This window comes from Solanum verrucosum, unplaced genomic scaffold (assembly GCF_900185275.1).
Source record: "Solanum verrucosum unplaced genomic scaffold, falcon-dt-bn FXZP01000210.1, whole genome shotgun sequence".
NCBI lineage: Eukaryota > Viridiplantae > Streptophyta > Magnoliopsida > Solanales > Solanaceae > Solanum > Solanum verrucosum.
The window spans coordinates 838658-854275 of NW_026020045.1; the positions used below are offsets into that span (position 1 = coordinate 838658).

The 15618-nt window shown below is 34.6% G+C and overlaps 4 protein-coding genes across 8 annotated transcripts in view; 2 read left to right on the top strand and 2 right to left on the bottom strand.

Moving 5' to 3' along the window:
• The first annotated feature begins 1258 nt into the window (after nucleotides 1-1258).
• LOC125821777 (uncharacterized) lies at nucleotides 1259-4315 on the top strand. Its single transcript, XM_049501149.1, has 8 exons — nucleotides 1259-1594; nucleotides 1673-1774; nucleotides 1839-1961; nucleotides 2067-2201; nucleotides 2306-2924; nucleotides 3024-3148; nucleotides 3502-3998; nucleotides 4084-4315. The coding sequence occupies exons 1-8, from the start codon at nucleotides 1259-1261 to the stop codon at nucleotides 4313-4315; spliced, it is 2169 nt and encodes a 722-aa protein (XP_049357106.1).
• An 854-nt stretch (nucleotides 4316-5169) lies between these two features.
• Nucleotides 5170-7734, bottom strand: LOC125821778 (uncharacterized). Its single transcript, XM_049501150.1, has 6 exons — nucleotides 7545-7734; nucleotides 7192-7390; nucleotides 6451-7001; nucleotides 5770-6380; nucleotides 5562-5610; nucleotides 5170-5450 (listed from the first exon to the last, which is right to left on the bottom strand). Exons 1-6 carry the CDS (start codon nucleotides 7732-7734, stop codon nucleotides 5170-5172), a joined length of 1881 nt encoding a protein of 626 aa, XP_049357107.1.
• A 645-nt stretch (nucleotides 7735-8379) lies between these two features.
• LOC125821757 (eukaryotic initiation factor 4A-3) lies at nucleotides 8380-14445 on the top strand. Its single transcript, XM_049501139.1, has 8 exons — nucleotides 8380-8768; nucleotides 9705-9945; nucleotides 10058-10138; nucleotides 10816-10923; nucleotides 11058-11177; nucleotides 11967-12134; nucleotides 13406-13492; nucleotides 14027-14445. The coding sequence occupies exons 1-8, from the start codon at nucleotides 8458-8460 to the stop codon at nucleotides 14138-14140; spliced, it is 1230 nt and encodes a 409-aa protein (XP_049357096.1). The 5' UTR covers nucleotides 8380-8457; the 3' UTR covers nucleotides 14141-14445.
• Nucleotides 14446-15067: 622 nt separating this feature from the next.
• The window catches only part of LOC125821735 (MAP3K epsilon protein kinase 1-like), a 602763-nt gene continuing 602212 nt past the window's right edge, over nucleotides 15068-15618 (bottom strand). For all 5 annotated transcript variants that reach the window (XM_049501115.1, XM_049501113.1, XM_049501114.1 and 2 more), the window contains one exon: nucleotides 15068-15437. In XM_049501115.1, coding sequence (XP_049357072.1) covers nucleotides 15261-15437 — 177 coding nt within the window. In that variant the 3' untranslated portion in view covers nucleotides 15068-15260. The remainder of the gene's footprint in view (nucleotides 15438-15618) is intronic.

Here is a 15618-nt window from a genome sequence, read left to right on the forward strand (position 1 = left end):
TTAGAAAAATTGATTTTGTATGTACATAGTTGTTAAAAAGTGAGTACAAGAAGAACATGAACAAAAAAGACCTCAACTATTACGGTGAAAAATTGACCTGAATACTTATACAGTTTGATACCCACACCTTGTTTATATATCTATTTTATCCAACGTATTCATTTTTGTGTTTAACAACAATGTATTCATTGTATTCAATATTGGTGTATTCAACGTGATCTTGTGCTAAATTTATATACTTACATTGTTTGACATACTGATACATTAAGTTTTAATAAATACTTGAATCCTGAATATATTAATACTTTGAGTTTTATATGCATTTATAGGAAATCAGATTATATGTGGTAGAACGTCCAATTGAAGCCCCACATATGCAAGTATACGGAAACCATAACATTGTTCACCAGTTGAAGGAGAAGCTTACTCCTGTGCAGTTTCAAAAATTTAAGAACACGTGTTTTGGTGTATATACCAAAATGCATGAGTGTCGTGTCCAAAATCAAATATTTAGGTGCTTCATGGTTTGTGAGTTACAGAACAGTTCATCAGATACTTTGCTCATTCGTATAAATGGGACCACACTCCGATTTGGTATTCAAGAGTTTGCCATAATATCTGGTTTAAATTGTGTTGCTGATCCTGATGATTTCTCATTCAACAAAAAGAAACCGAACAGAATCATTGAACAGTTTTTCGGAGGTAAAAAGAATGTAATAAAAAAGGCAGAACTGATCAGAAAGTTTGACAAGAAAGTCTGGGGTGATGGGAACGATGATGATGCTGTTAAGTTTGCAATTCTGTATTTCATAAATACATTCATCTTCTCCAAGGAGAAGACCAGCTCATCCATACCAAGGAGCCACTTTGATTTGGTTGAGAGTGGTCGATACAGTGATTATCCGTGGGGAATAAAAGCTTTTGCAGCATTGCTTAAGACTGTATCAAAGAAGATGGATGCTCATAAAAAATATTATAGGATTGCCGCTTGCTATGCAAGTTTGGCTGTACGAGTGCTGTTCTTCTGTTGACAAGAAAATTGCCTCAAAAGTTTCCAACCGTATCCCCAGATTGCTTAATTGGAGGACCAAAGAGAAGCGACCACATTATGAATACTTAATGGAAGAAATGTTCAAAGATAATAAGAATCCGGTAATTTGTTTATGTTTTATTTCAATTAAAATTAATACCTTTATTATGTATAGAGTACTTATACTTTGATGTTGTAATTCAATAACTATATATTAATGGAATACATATGCATTCTATACAGTTAACCTTCCAGAATATTTCACCATCACTCAAGGAGATTGCACTTTTACAAATTCCATCGAAAGATGCTGTATTTGACACAGCTCTAGCTGATGAAGATGTCGATGAAGATGAGGATGATGATTTCACTTCAAAACCTCCATCAGATGTGCCAAAGAATAAAGGAAAAGAAAAGGGCAATGCTTCATCAGATGTGCCAAAGAATAAGCGTGGGAGTTCAATCAATGAAACACCACACATTGTGGAAACAGAGAAAAAATCCGATAGCAAGTCAGATGAAATTGCTGAGTTGCGGCAAGATTTTGCCGCATTTAAGAAATCTGTAATCAGTTTTGGGTTTGTTTTTGTTATACTTTTCATTTTATAAAAATATTATCTAACTTTTTACAAATATATCTAGGTCACTGGAGAGTTTAAGGAGCTGCGTTTATTTATTGTGGAAAATCTAAAAGATGTTTTGGATGCAATCAATGTTAGCTGTACAACTAAAGAGTCATTCCAGGTATAGCATAATATATATTAACATATATATGTTATAACACTTATGATTTGATAAATTTTCACAGACTGATGATATAGGAACTCAATTCCCTATACCTGATTTTGGGAAGAAGAATTCGCTGAATGACAACATTCAACAATCAAATGTACAGGTTGATTCGGAAAAAAATCACTTTGATACAAATGGGGTAATTTATGGATACATTCCCTCTTTATGGAGTATACAATTATAATTGTATTCATGCAATTGATTTCCTTATATCTTTTTGTATTATTTGATAAAATTATCACAGAAAGTTACTGTATCATCGATCATTCACAATGATGGAAATCCTGTAATGGTGATACTTCAAATGTGGATTGGGAAATGTTGGAACAGTTGTTACCTGATGCGAGTCATCAAACAACAATACAGTTTCAAAAAGAGGGTTATTAAACTATATATAAATTTTTGACAAGTAGTTGTATTGTTATTTTGAAAAAGTATTTAAATATATTAATTTATGATATTTTTGTTGTTGTTGTTGTATAGATACCACAATTAGAAGTTGGAGTCGATGAGCCTGAAGAATCATTTGTATTTGTTGTTCCTGTTCAATCTCTTGATATGAACGTCAAAACAACAGAACATGTACAACCAGCATCACAATTTGAGTTGATTGATGAGTTGCTACCAAGCCTTAATTCGGTAAAAAAAGGGGTGGTTAACTCAAAGGCCGTAGTTGATGAGGTTACAGCTTTACCAATTCATTCAAAGGCCATAGTTGATTTGGTCACACCTTTACCAATTCACTCAAAGGCCGTAGTTGATGAGGTTACACCTTTACAAATTCACTCAAAGGCCGTAGTTGATGAGGTTACACCTTTACAAATTCACTCAAAGGCCGTAGTTGATGAGGTTACACCTTTACCAATTCATTCAAAGGCCATAGTTGATTTGGTTACACCTTTACCAAATCACTCAAAGGTCGTAGTTGATGAGGTCACACCTTTACCAATTCACTCAAAGGTTGTAGTTGATGAGGTCACACCTTTACCAATTCACTCAAAGGCCGTAGTTGATGAGGTTACACCTTTACCGATTGTCAGAATTAGACGTCCTGGTCGTTGGAATTGCTCTCCTTACTCCACCAAGTTTGGATCTTCATCTGGTAATTATAAAGTTATAAATTGTTGGAATATGTATACATATATATTAGAACTGTTAGCATTAAAATTGAGTTGTTATACAAATTTCTAATTTCTAACAGGTAGTTCCTTAATAGTGAACAAAATACATGAAAAGATACATCCATTTGTGACTGATTCCATACGAGGGCCACATAATTATGATGTTTTTGAAGATTACGCGATGTGGCTTCGTGAAGGTCTCCTTGTTAAGCACACACACAAGTAAGCACTTTTTTTTAAATACATTCAAAAAATTCATATGTACATTTAGGGTACATTCACCATAATTATACTATCTTTATTGTATCAAAGGCTGCAGGACCAAGATCACTATAAGAAGAACAAGGCAGAATTGGCAGTGCACATGGACTTGGGAATTCACTTAATAACTAACAAGAATTGGTTCTACACTTTATCATATGATGGATAGCTTTTGAATGATGAGGTACGTAATATATTGTATTCATTTATACGTAATGTATTGTATTCATTTATACATAATAGATGTATCTTCTATAAGAACTGATCCAACTCAATATTTCTGTCGAATTATCACAGCATATCGATGTGGTTCTGTATTACTTGCGTAAAAAAAGCAAGTACGGCGTTAACAGCCGATACAAATACACAACTGTTGATTGTCTGTTCAAGACAAAGATTGCTGACATTTATGCCGCGTATGCTAACATTGAAAGCAAAAATTGTGTTGCAAACATTGAAAACGACATACGTGAATACATAAATGGCTACAGGTTGATGGCTGCTATTCCATGGAATACAATCGACAACGTGCTCATACCAGTTAATGTGAAGCAGAGGAACCATTGGGTATTAGCTGTTCTGTCATTGGTTGAACGACACATTCATGTATATGACTCATACAGAGCAGCAAAACATGATTCTTTTGTTAGGGAGGAAATCCAAAAGCTTGCTCAGCTTCTACCGATGTATTTGTCCATGTATTATGACGATAACATGGATGATACGCAAGACCTGAACATTCCATTCGATGTGACCTATGTGAAAGATATACCTCAGCAGCGATATGGTTCAATGTATGTTTACAAAATTGTGTCATCATTATACAAATTGATAGAGATATACAAAATATATTCTTTAACAAATTATATATATGTACAGGGATTGTGGACTGTATTTGCTTGCATTTGCAGAGTACTTGAGTGATGGCAATGACATTTGTGTTGAAACCATCGATGCTGAGTTACTTCGTATTAGATACGGTGCACTTCTTTGGGAATATGCTGCAAAGAAGATGGAAGATGGGGCTGTTAGCGACAATGAGGCACCCCCTAAGTTGAACAGGAAGCCATGCTCAGAAATGGACAGTAGTGAAATTGTCATGATCAACTAGTAGCCTATCTAAGTTGTTCATTTTAAAGATATTTTGAAACTACTAGTTCGTTTTGGATATTATGTCTAGTAGTTTTTGGCTTAGAGTATGTTAATTAATGAACAATTGAATTTCTTTCTGGGCAATTCGTTGGCAGACTTCATTTTTGTATGCATATTATTTGTATCTTATTTAACTATATTTTTGTGTATTACTATTTAAATATATTTTGTATGCATATTCGTTGTATCTTATTTAACTATATTTATGTGTATTAGTATTGCTAAATACTAATTGCTCACATGGTTTAGTCTTGCTTATATATTTTTATATCAAGGAATATCGGAAACACAGCTTTGTTCGGAATGAATAATCAATAGGATTTATTGTGGCTCCTAAAATATCACATTGGTTATAACATGTTCATGTTTAAAGTTAAATCCAATAAAAAAACAAATGTATGTAAATAAAATCATTTTTATTGATTAATTGTATTTTACTCAAAAGGTATATTCTAAGTAGAGCAACTTACAAAACTGACTATATTTGTATGTACTTTTAGTTAAATGTATTTTAGTTTTTACCTTCATTGATTTCTTAGTTAACGTTTTTTCTTAGTCTTATTCAGGCATTATTATGACATATCAATACCACATCTTTAATTTATGTTAAAATTACATCAAATTAAAATGGTTTATGATAGTTTTTGATTTGGCTACCAAAATTTCAGTTTGGTTTCTAAAACTAAGAGCTTGTTTTAAATTTCAAAATTAATAAACAGTAAAAAAAAACTTTGTATGCAAATAAAAACTTTTATTCAATAATTCGGCATAATCAAAATTATGAAACAAATACTAATTATTGAAAATCAAATCCTACACATTACGTGGTGCAGCTCTACATGAACGCTTATTGTGACCACGATTTCCACACCTACTACAAGAATTGGTACCCTTTCTTTTACTCAACTCGCTGAATGATTTATCCCGTTGCTTCTTTGGCCTGCCTGGAGGTCTCTTGTATCTCGGTGGCAACACGATTTCTTCAACAATATGTTCAGGTACATTCCATTCAGTTACATCAGGAAGAGGATACACAGGCACCTCATATGTCTTCAACACTGTTTTTGGCTTGTAAAAGTCTGAACAGTATGCATCTGGAAGCATATTTTTGTTATTCAAGACCGCTCAAGCATGTGGGCATGGAATTCCGTCCATTTGAAACCTCTTGCAAGTGCAACTTTTGTTTTCAAGGCATACGATAAAACTTTTTCCTTCGTCACTCACCGAATAAATGTAGTCAGTTGATGGGACAACCTGTAATGAATACAACAAATACAATTCATACAAAAAAAAACATATACTTATATACAAATACAACAAAGCACAAACTGACTGGAATGAAGCAAAACGAGTCCGAATACAAACTCGCTGGAAAAAAAGAAGAGAAAAATCAGTTCTCATGAACATACATACCATCATACGTATAGATTTATCCGTATTAAGTACAAGCATCTCTTGAAATTTTTTACCAAGAGGAGTGAATGTGAAGGATGCATTTTCTCGATTTTTGCAATTCCATCTAGCGAACATTAACCTCACTTGTTCAAGAAAGTCAAATATCGGTAATTCTCTTGCTGCTACCAGAGTTGAATTAATAGACTCTGCAATGTTTGATGTCATCATCCAACCACGATGAACTGGTGCATACAATCTTGCCCACTTCTCATATCCCGCAAACTCCAAGTAATTCTTCACCCTAATATCAACTTGCTCAACCTTATTCATTAGCCTATCAAACTCATTCTGCGTATATGCCTTCGCCATAGCATAGAATATCTCACTTAATTGCTCATTTGATTTTCTAAAATTCTTGCATACATTGGCCCACAAGTGCCATATACAGGCGTAATGCTGCATATTAGTGTATACTCTAGAAACAGCCTTTATAATGCTTTCATGCCTGTCAGATACTACACACATATTCTCTCGTTCTCCATATGCTTCTTTGAACTGTTCAAAAAACCGCGTCCAAGAAGCATCATTTTCAGAATCGATAACTCCGTAGGCCAAAGGTAATATATTTCCTGTTATACATCAACAAAGTAATTTATATATAATAAACATTAACTAAATGTATTCATATATCACACATACCTGCTCCATCTAAAGTGCTGGCTGAAACGAAAGCACCTGTGTATGCTGATTTTAGGTGGCAGGCGTCTACAACAACGATTGGCCTACAATAGTCAAATCCCTTTATAAAAGCATGTAATGATATAAACAAATACAAAAATTCGTTTTCAGGAGTTTTCTTCATTCGAATATGTGAACCAGGATATGTTTTATCCAATGTATACAAATATCCAGGCAACTTTTTGTATGAGGCAGCGGGTTGCCCCATTATGGAATCCAATGCCTTTTCTTTTGCTCGCCATGCCATCTGGTAGTTAATATCAACACCCAAATCCAATTTCATGTCAACCGCGATATCATTGGGAGTGTATTTCCTCTTATGATTTTTCAATTTAGGAGCGATAATGCCTCCAATAAATCCACTTGATGCTTTTACTTGCGAGTGCACCCTATCTTTCAAAGGACAAGTATGCTCAGAGTTGAAAACTCTAATTCTGAACATTTTCGACTTGTTTATACTTGATGCCTTCATTACCCATTTGCATTCTTTATTATGGCATACCAGAGTATAACTGCAAAACAGTTGGCAAAAAAATGTCTTTAGAATGGCATACAAGTACATAAATACAGTTTGCGCAAAAAGTCGTCTTTAGAATTGCATTCAATAATCAATACATTTCAATTCAATCAATTAAAATGACAATGTACCTAATAGAGTTTGACCTCTTAACCAACAATTGAAACCTATTGTCAATTGAATACTTTTCCATCACAGACTTCAGTGTCGACTTGTCCACGTATACTTGATCCTCCATTATTTCCTTCTGATATCTGTTAGTAATGATCAAGTCGTTGCCACCATCAAATACATTATTTGGGTTATCACCAAACGACGAAACCAAATATAATGTATCACTTGTATCAGTTGATCCAACATTGTATTCAAGCTGCAACACATCTCCTTCAATAGAAATTTCTCCAGTTTCGCAGTAAACTACATCTCTATCGAAAATACTTACACAATGGATATATTCCAAATTCAGTGTTCACTTTTTTTAATTGAACATATACCCGTACACCCATGTCGTTGCGTATCTCTATGGAACTATCATTACCTTCAATGGTGTATTTGATTTTCATACACTTTGTAGTCATATCAACATTCAAATGACCAGAAATTAGATTAACTAAATCAGAAAAAGAAGCATGTTCCTTCAACAATACTCCATCGATGCTGTATTCGACGTAGCTATTTTCTTCATTCCACTCTCCAGAATGTCTGATCAATACAGGTATGGTTGCCATGTAGTTCACCTATTCAAAATCGAAATACTTAACCTTCATTCACAAATTCAACAATTTGCTTACATACAATAAATTGAATTAACCAGAAAAAAAATCTATGCATACCTTTAAGTAGACGCCAGAATAAGAAATATGGAAGACAACAAGAAAATTGAGTCTGTTGTACCACAATTTTTGTTAAACTGATAAAAGAAGATGATAGGATATGTCTTTAAATAAGAAATTTTCAGTTATAAAATTAATTATGGGAGTTGCTCATTTTATGGGCGTAAGGTAAGGATAGTGGGTTATATTTAAAGTCAATTCCTTATTTAGTTTGTTGTATTTAAAGATGTATTAATGTATAAAAAAAAAAAAAAAAAAACTATACAAAAATACAGCTAAAAAGTGATATAAATTGTAGTCATTTATTGTAAATAACATACTTATAGCTATTGATATTCATTAACCCTATAAATATAGTTATTTTTGTAAGTTGCTCTTTTAATTTCATGATAATAAGCCACTTATTTTCGAAAAATAAAACATTTTCGAACAAACCCTAGTGAATTCGGTCGGGTCGGGTCGGGATGTACAAGTATTACTTGATACAGTACAATCCAGCTAGACCCACTCTGCACGTTATATTATACATACATAAAAATAGGATTATTAGGGCTTTTTCTTCGTCGGGAACTCCATCTCTCACAAAGCTAAAAGTTACAAATTTTCTTTCAATTATTCATGGAGGCGGTGGCGTCAGGGTCGGTTGTTCCGGCGAACAGGAGGAGGCCGCCGATGGAGGAAGACAGGTTAGTTTTCGAGACATCCAAAGGTGTTGAACCAATAACGAGTTTCGCTGAGATGGGGATTAAAGATGACCTTCTTAGAGGGATTTACCAATACGGCTTCGAAAAACCATCTGCCATCCAACAACGGGCTGTCTTGCCCATTATATCCGGCCGTGATGTCATTGCTCAGGCACAATCCGGTACCGGAAAAACCTCCATGATTGCCCTTACCGTTTGCCAAGTTGTCGATACCAAAAATTCCGAGTATGTATTCCAACGCCACTCATGTCACCTTGTTTATGTAGTTGTAGTTGTGTAGTTAGAAAGTATTTTTCTCGTTCAATTTCCCACTATATATTTTGGATTTTCCCAGGGAAATTACCTACATTGTTTTGCCTCAATCTTCAACCTAGTTGCTGTTGACACTATGAATTCATTCTGTTTCACTCGAATACTATAACAACTATGCCCCAACCCAAAGCTAGTTGTAGTTTGGCTATATGAATTCTCACTAGTCATGTTGTTTAATTTGTTATTGTTTCACATCAATACTAAACACTTTTTCTTGAATTGTTTTTTAGGACAAATAGGTAGTTTCTCTACAATTAGAGTTTTTTTTTCTCTACTGAATTTCAAATTCTTAAGACACAACTATGGATGTTTTTCTTCCATTGTGTTCTGATCATTCCAAAGGTTGGATACAGTTCGAGGAGTTGTAGATTTGTTTCTATGTGTATATTTGAAAAAGATTGGAAGTAGATTTATTTGTACTAGGCTTACTCCCATTGCCACTGAGGAGTGCTCCTCACCAGAGTCTTAAAATCCTGAATCCACATGCTAGTTTGTCTATTATACACTATGATTAATGATGGTGAGGTGTTTCATTACTCGTATGTCTGAGTTTATTGAAATGCGGATATGATGGATGTGTTTAATGTTAACAATTTATTACACGTGAGGTTATTTTACTTTCTAGTATGGCTGAAAATCTAGTATCAACATATGATAGCTTTTGCTCCTGATTTTTTTTTGGTGAGGCAAGAACAATAAGGAATGGGCTTTTGGATTAAAAGTAGTTTTCTTTTAGCCACTTTTAAAGTTCCAAATTTGCTCATCAAAAGTAAACTTCAGAATTTGTATGCAGTTTGCTATTTCATGAAGTCTCAGGAATTCTGAGTGATTTCCTTTGTGTTTTCTTAGGGTACAAGCATTGATATTATCTCCTACACGGGAGCTTGCAGCTCAGACGGAAAAGGTGATTTTGGCTATTGGAGATTACATTAACATACAGGCACATGCATGTATTGGAGGCAAAAGTGTGGGTGAAGATATCAGAAAGCTAGAGCATGGAGTACAAGTAGTCTCTGGAACTCCTGGAAGAGTCTGTGACATGATTAAAAGGAGAACTTTACGAACTAGGGCCATAAAATTATTGGTTCTTGTAAGTTTATGGCTTTTTACCTTCATAATTATCTTGCTTGTTGAATCTTTTTTCAGCTGATTACTTTTCCATTAAAATATTTGAGGTCTTACTATACTTCTGATTTTGTTAGGATGAATCTGATGAGATGTTGAGCCGTGGTTTTAAAGATCAGATATATGATGTTTACAGATATCTTCCACCAGAGCTTCAGGTGAGTTGTCTGTTATTCTAAATGCATAAAAAAAACTCATATTCTTGCTTATTAAGTGATTATTTCTACAAAAAGCTATTGTTCAAAACGATTGAGTTATATTACAAATCTTCACCTAGAACTGGTCCGTAAGCTTTTAAATTTTGGTGTGCGGCTACCCACCAGTGAATCATATACATTGTGCAGCTCCTCACTGATCCATCATTGATCACACTTTGTTGGTAGTGTTGCTTGAATTGCAATGCTTGTGCTGCATGCGGCCTATGTTGAAGCCTACAGATTCTGTGTAAATTCTATGTTTGGATTTGCTTTTTCTGTCTTCAATTGTGTGATCCAGTAGCTTAGAAAATCAAGAATCCAGTTTGCTTTGCATGTTTTGTACTCTTTTTTTTTTGAGGTAAAATCTGGGAATGAAATTGGCTGGTTGTTTTGCTCAGTATAGAGTCCTCTTTGCTGTTTGTTATGTATGATTTTTTGCTTTATAGAGGACAAGAGATGGTCTGTGCCCTTCCCACCAACTGCAAAATGGAACTGAAATTTTTTATTAGATTTTCCTGCTGTACTTTTAAGCACTGGACATGTGTCTGTGTGTCTGTTCCCTCTCTTTCTGTCTCTCACTCCTCCTCTGGACAAGTATATAAACGTTTGACATATATAATCATATATGGACTCTGCAGGTTGTACTGATCTCTGCCACTCTTCCAAATGAAATTCTGGAGATAACAAGCAAATTTATGACAGATCCTGTTCGGATTCTTGTAAAACGTGATGAATTGACTCTAGAGGCAAGTGTTGATTTGAGTTGTTCTTTTTCTCACACAAGTCCCCTCTCAGGAAAGCAGATGAAGGGTCACAATGATTACTGATGTAATAATTTTCATTAGAATTATTTTGCTCATGTTTTTTTGTATTGTTGCAGGGCATCAAACAGTTCTTTGTAGCGGTGGAGAGAGAAGAGTGGAAATTTGATACACTGTGTGATCTTTATGATACACTCACCATCACCCAGGCTGTTATTTTCTGCAACACAAAACGAAAGGTAACATTGTCACCTTGTTCTTGTGCTCCCAAGTGAATCATAGTGGACTTCTTTCTTGACAAATCAAGTGAACTGTAATGGACTGTTGCCTTAAATAAGAGATCGTAATATTAGGAGCTTTCCTTTGATTGTTTTGGGGGTTTTTCATTATGGTACTTATGTTTTATATTTGTGAGTTATTGGAAAGCTTTTGATATCATTCAGTTATTATTAGAGTCTTTTTCGGTGAATGGAGTTCTCTGTAGAAATCAACGGGAGAAGTAAAAAGTATATCACTGTACTTTCATGTACTAATGTAATTGATCTGCGACAACCAGGCTGTAGTACACATCACTTCTAGTTCAGTGTTTCATGAAAGAAACAAAGCATTTTTAGTCAAGAGTGTCATCTTATTTTACAAAAAATAGAATCGGGGTATAAGGTCACTGTGTGGCTCCAAAAACAAGTATATTTCCGCCAAGTTTGGAGCATATGACAGCTACCCTCCAACTTGAGGAGTGTGTGTGTGTTAAGAATGTCAACGTTAAATTGTAATCATGGGATCCTGATTAAAAAATAAGGAATTGTAAATACAAAAGGTTTATAATACATGTAAATGTGTAATTTGAGTAGGAATTACTTTTTTCCCCTCATTTTTGACTTACTTGCAAATACAATTTATTTTCCAACATGTTTGAGAGAAAAACCAAGCAATTTATTCCAAATTTATTCTTTCTTTTCCCCCTTACACAGATAGTGCATTTGTTTTTGTACGATGTCTTTCTAAAGGAAGTGCGATTAATGTAACAGGTTGATTGGCTAACTAACAAGATGCGTGAGAATAATTTTACAGTCTCATCTATGCACGGAGACATGCCACAGAAGGAGAGAGATGCTATTATGGCTGAGTTCCGAGGTGGCACGACTCGTGTTCTAATCACAACAGATGTTTGGGCGAGGGGACTTGATGTTCAACAGGCAAGCTCTATGTTCTCTACTCTTTAACCGCCTCCACACCATAGTTAAATTCTCTAATAAGTGATAGCTAATTTGTTTGAAAGCTGCTATTACTAATTTTGTCTGCTTTAACAATCCAAGCTTAACATTATGTAAATATGAGTTTGTTTATGCTGGTAGAGTTTGTTCAGGAAATTGGAAAGGTCCAACATAAGTTACTGTTGTTCAAATACTATTCTTTTTAGTGATGGAAGTGCTTTGCAGCCTTGTAAAGCAAACAATTATAGACTATTACAGGGACTGATCTGGTGTTCGCAGTTTCTGAAGAAGTTTCCTCTGTTTTTTCTTTGCAAAGCTTTCAGATAATGTTACTTTCTTAATCACTATGCATACTGATGTGCAGTTCATTTTAGAATGTATAACTTCCTTTTTTTAGCTAGCTGCAAAAGTCAACTAGTATGGATGAGAAAAAGGTTTCAAAGGATTAGAAGAATTAGTAGAAGAGAGGAGCAGACTTTTCTCAGGATATCTACTCCGTCCTAATTTAGGGAACATTTCCCTCTTTTCCCTCTTCCCCATCTCGAAATTTATTCAGTGCCATAGGGGATGCAGGATTAATGATTCAGAATTTCTTGATATATTGTAGAAGTGTTTGATTTCGTTTTTTAACGCTGGAGTTGATTCTAGATATTAAACATTTCCTGTGTCCGCATCTCTTAAGTGCTCGACTTAGGCTTTTAAAGTGTAGACATAGATTCAGAATCCATTGATAGATTGTAAAGTGCTGGACTTAGGCTTTTAATTCAATAGTTATACTGGAATTTTGGACGTATATGGCTTTTAATGCAATAGTTACTGAAATTGATGGATAGATCTCATATTCTTTAATCTAAGGTTAACAAAAAATGTATGACATCCCTCATGTATAATCACGCAGCTATTGCAATTGTATGCAAGTACATTTTCCGATGTTTGATAACCTTGTGTACAATGAAGAAGCTATAAAAGAAGCTGTTTTCCTATCGCAAATGTATTTCGGCATACCTGATATTATTCCTATTAAGGATAAGAATGCAGTGATAATATGATTTTCAAATGCAACAATTGTTAATGGTTAGAATGTTGAGTTGCTTTATACTCAGTATCCTGACCTACAGTGGCAAGCACATTGCCGTCTGAGTCTCCTTATCTCTTTGGCTGCTGCATCTAGGGAATATTTCCCCTGTACTATCTTTATTATCAAAAAGATGTTGCTATATTGTCTCACATTTTGCTTACCATATCGATTTCAGGTGTCTCTGGTGATTAATTATGACCTTCCAAACAACAGAGAGCTTTACATTCATCGCATTGGTCGGTCTGGTCGTTTTGGTCGAAAGGTATATTTCTTGTGTTCCTTCGTAAATCAAAATCCCTTATTTATTATAACCTTCACTTAATCGTCATTTAGTACAATTCTGCCCGTTTGAGTCAACTTAAGCTCATCATATGATTACAAAAAGCTATAAAGTTGTCTAATCAATGTATATTGTTTAGCAGATGAATATAATAATTATCCAATAATAAGTACAGCTAAACAATGGCGTCTCTGTAGAGCGTTTTTCTTACTCTCAATTATTACTCCTGAACAAAAAATATTCTTAATTATTGACAATCGGCTCACTAATGCAGAGGCAGATAATATTCTACTTGCTTTACTATATATCCTTCTGACTATTGTTGCTTCATTATAGCATCCCCATCTTCAAAGCTTCAATTTAAAATAATAAATTTACTTTCAAAACTGTGCTTTCTTCTGTTTGATTAGGAATCCTTCAGATATTTTCATCCTTTTCCTACAAATTGCTCTGAAAAGAACCATCACTATATAGTCTCATTCATGTGATTAACTGTTTTTCCCTCATGGGTTGCAGGGTGTTGCTATAAATTTTGTGAAGACTGATGATATTAAAATTTTGAGAGACATAGAGCAATACTACAGTACCCAGATAGATGAAATGCCCATGAACGTGGCTGATTTGATATAAAAGACTGGAGTGCCCAATCTTCTGAACATGGTTGTGTATGGGTGCATTGGTTTGCTTTCTGAGTGGTTTGTATTGTAGGATTCAAGTATGTCATGGCGAGAAATTAGAGAATGTTCTATTTATTGGTACTATGTGACATATTAGCTTTCTTGTACTGCATTTTGTTGCAACGTTTACTCTGGATGCTCTGTTAACAGAGTCTTGAGAAAATTTGTTACTGATGAGTTTTGCTGAATTTGACATGGATTGCTTTAAGATGTACAATCGTTGTCTGAAACATATTTTGGAAGTGGTGACAATGTGCATATTTTTGTATTTTGTCCTATATCATCCTGTGTTGTGTTGAAGAGGAGTTGGTACTTACATGATCAAGTTACTTAATATCATTGTCTCTGGCTGCCCTACCCCCTCACCCTCCTCAGAAGAGGAAATCGCGGGGAGTTTCTGTCAACATGAAAACATCAATTTATGTGTGTAAACCCAACATTTATATCTGTATGGTGTCTCGTATGTCCATCAATCACTATTTGCTCTTTCTTAGTTTACACTTAGAGAAAAAGCTTTTTCTCATACTCAGGTTTTGTAACAAAACATGTTTTGTTTATTCTTAGTCAAGTGGCATATTGACACAGAAATATGAAATTTCTTGTTTTGGATCCTCCAAATCATTCCGGCAGGAGGTTGACCCCTTTTTTTCTGATTCTTCGAGAAAAGATTCATTCTCTTCATAAAAGATAGCACCAATCGAAGAGAAAGAAAGGTCAATCTCCAAATTAAGTGATGGAAGATTTTTGTTTCCTCTCCCACGTTTTGTTGTAGTCTATGCTAACTCTTTGGTGAAAGAGAGTTAAGAAAGTGTACGATTTATTATCAGCCACATAGGAGAGCACTATTTAAGTTTATAGTACAAATAAATAAAACCGATCATTTAGTCCATAACTCCATAAAGAAAAATTCACAAATTTGATACAAGCATCTCACTTTCAGACACACCAAAGGATATTATAATTACATGGGAAAGAGGGGGACTAAAAAACACCCATAGCACAGCAAATAATGTAAACCAAGTAAATGGACTAATTACAGACCTGAAACCATAGAAATATACAGCAGTAATAATTTACAAAACTGTGTTTATGTGGAGAGCTTTAAGCAGAGATGTCGCCATCTGTTTGACCAAAACTTGGCCACCTGAAGTCTGTCCATCTCTGCGCTCTTCAATCAAATTCTGAAGCTTTTGAGGTAGATCATTCTCCACAATAAGCTGCTTTGGACGCGGATGGTGCTCATACACAGCCTGGCGTCAAAGAAATTATGAGGAAATCATCAGCAATTTCTTTTAACAAACACTAATTAGTAATTACCATTCAGGTTGCTGGTACTGATGCTATGCAGTATTCAACACACAACTTTTATAAAGGACAATATCATGTTGTCTGAAGGAGGTTGCCCAGTCAGAAGGGACAGGGCAGAGAGTG

Bases quoted from the DNA above. Each gene is read 5' to 3' on its own strand.
- LOC125821777 (XM_049501149.1), top strand. From the start codon at position 1,259: ATGCATTCTATACAGTTAACCTTCCAGAATATTTCACCATCACTCAAG. The intron at 1,775-1,838 runs GTATAGCATAAT...AAATTTTCACAG, and splicing joins CAACTAAAGAGTCATTCCAG to ACTGATGATATAGGAACTCA. The intron at 2,925-3,023 runs GTAATTATAAAG...AATTTCTAACAG, and splicing joins CAAGTTTGGATCTTCATCTG to GTAGTTCCTTAATAGTGAAC.
- LOC125821778 (XM_049501150.1), bottom strand. From the start codon at position 7,734: ATGGCAACCATACCTGTATTGATCAGACATTCTGGAGAGTGGAATGAA. The intron at 7,002-7,191 runs GTATTCAATTGA...ACTGTTTTGCAG, and splicing joins CTGAAGTCTGTGATGGAAAA to TTATACTCTGGTATGCCATA. The intron at 5,611-5,769 runs GTATGTATGTTC...TATTCATTACAG, and splicing joins ATAAATCTATACGTATGATG to GTTGTCCCATCAACTGACTA.
- LOC125821757 (XM_049501139.1), top strand. From the start codon at position 8,458: ATGGAGGCGGTGGCGTCAGGGTCGGTTGTTCCGGCGAACAGGAGGAGG. The intron at 12,135-13,405 runs GCAAGCTCTATG...TATCGATTTCAG, and splicing joins GGGGACTTGATGTTCAACAG to GTGTCTCTGGTGATTAATTA. The intron at 13,493-14,026 runs GTATATTTCTTG...CATGGGTTGCAG, and splicing joins CTGGTCGTTTTGGTCGAAAG to GGTGTTGCTATAAATTTTGT.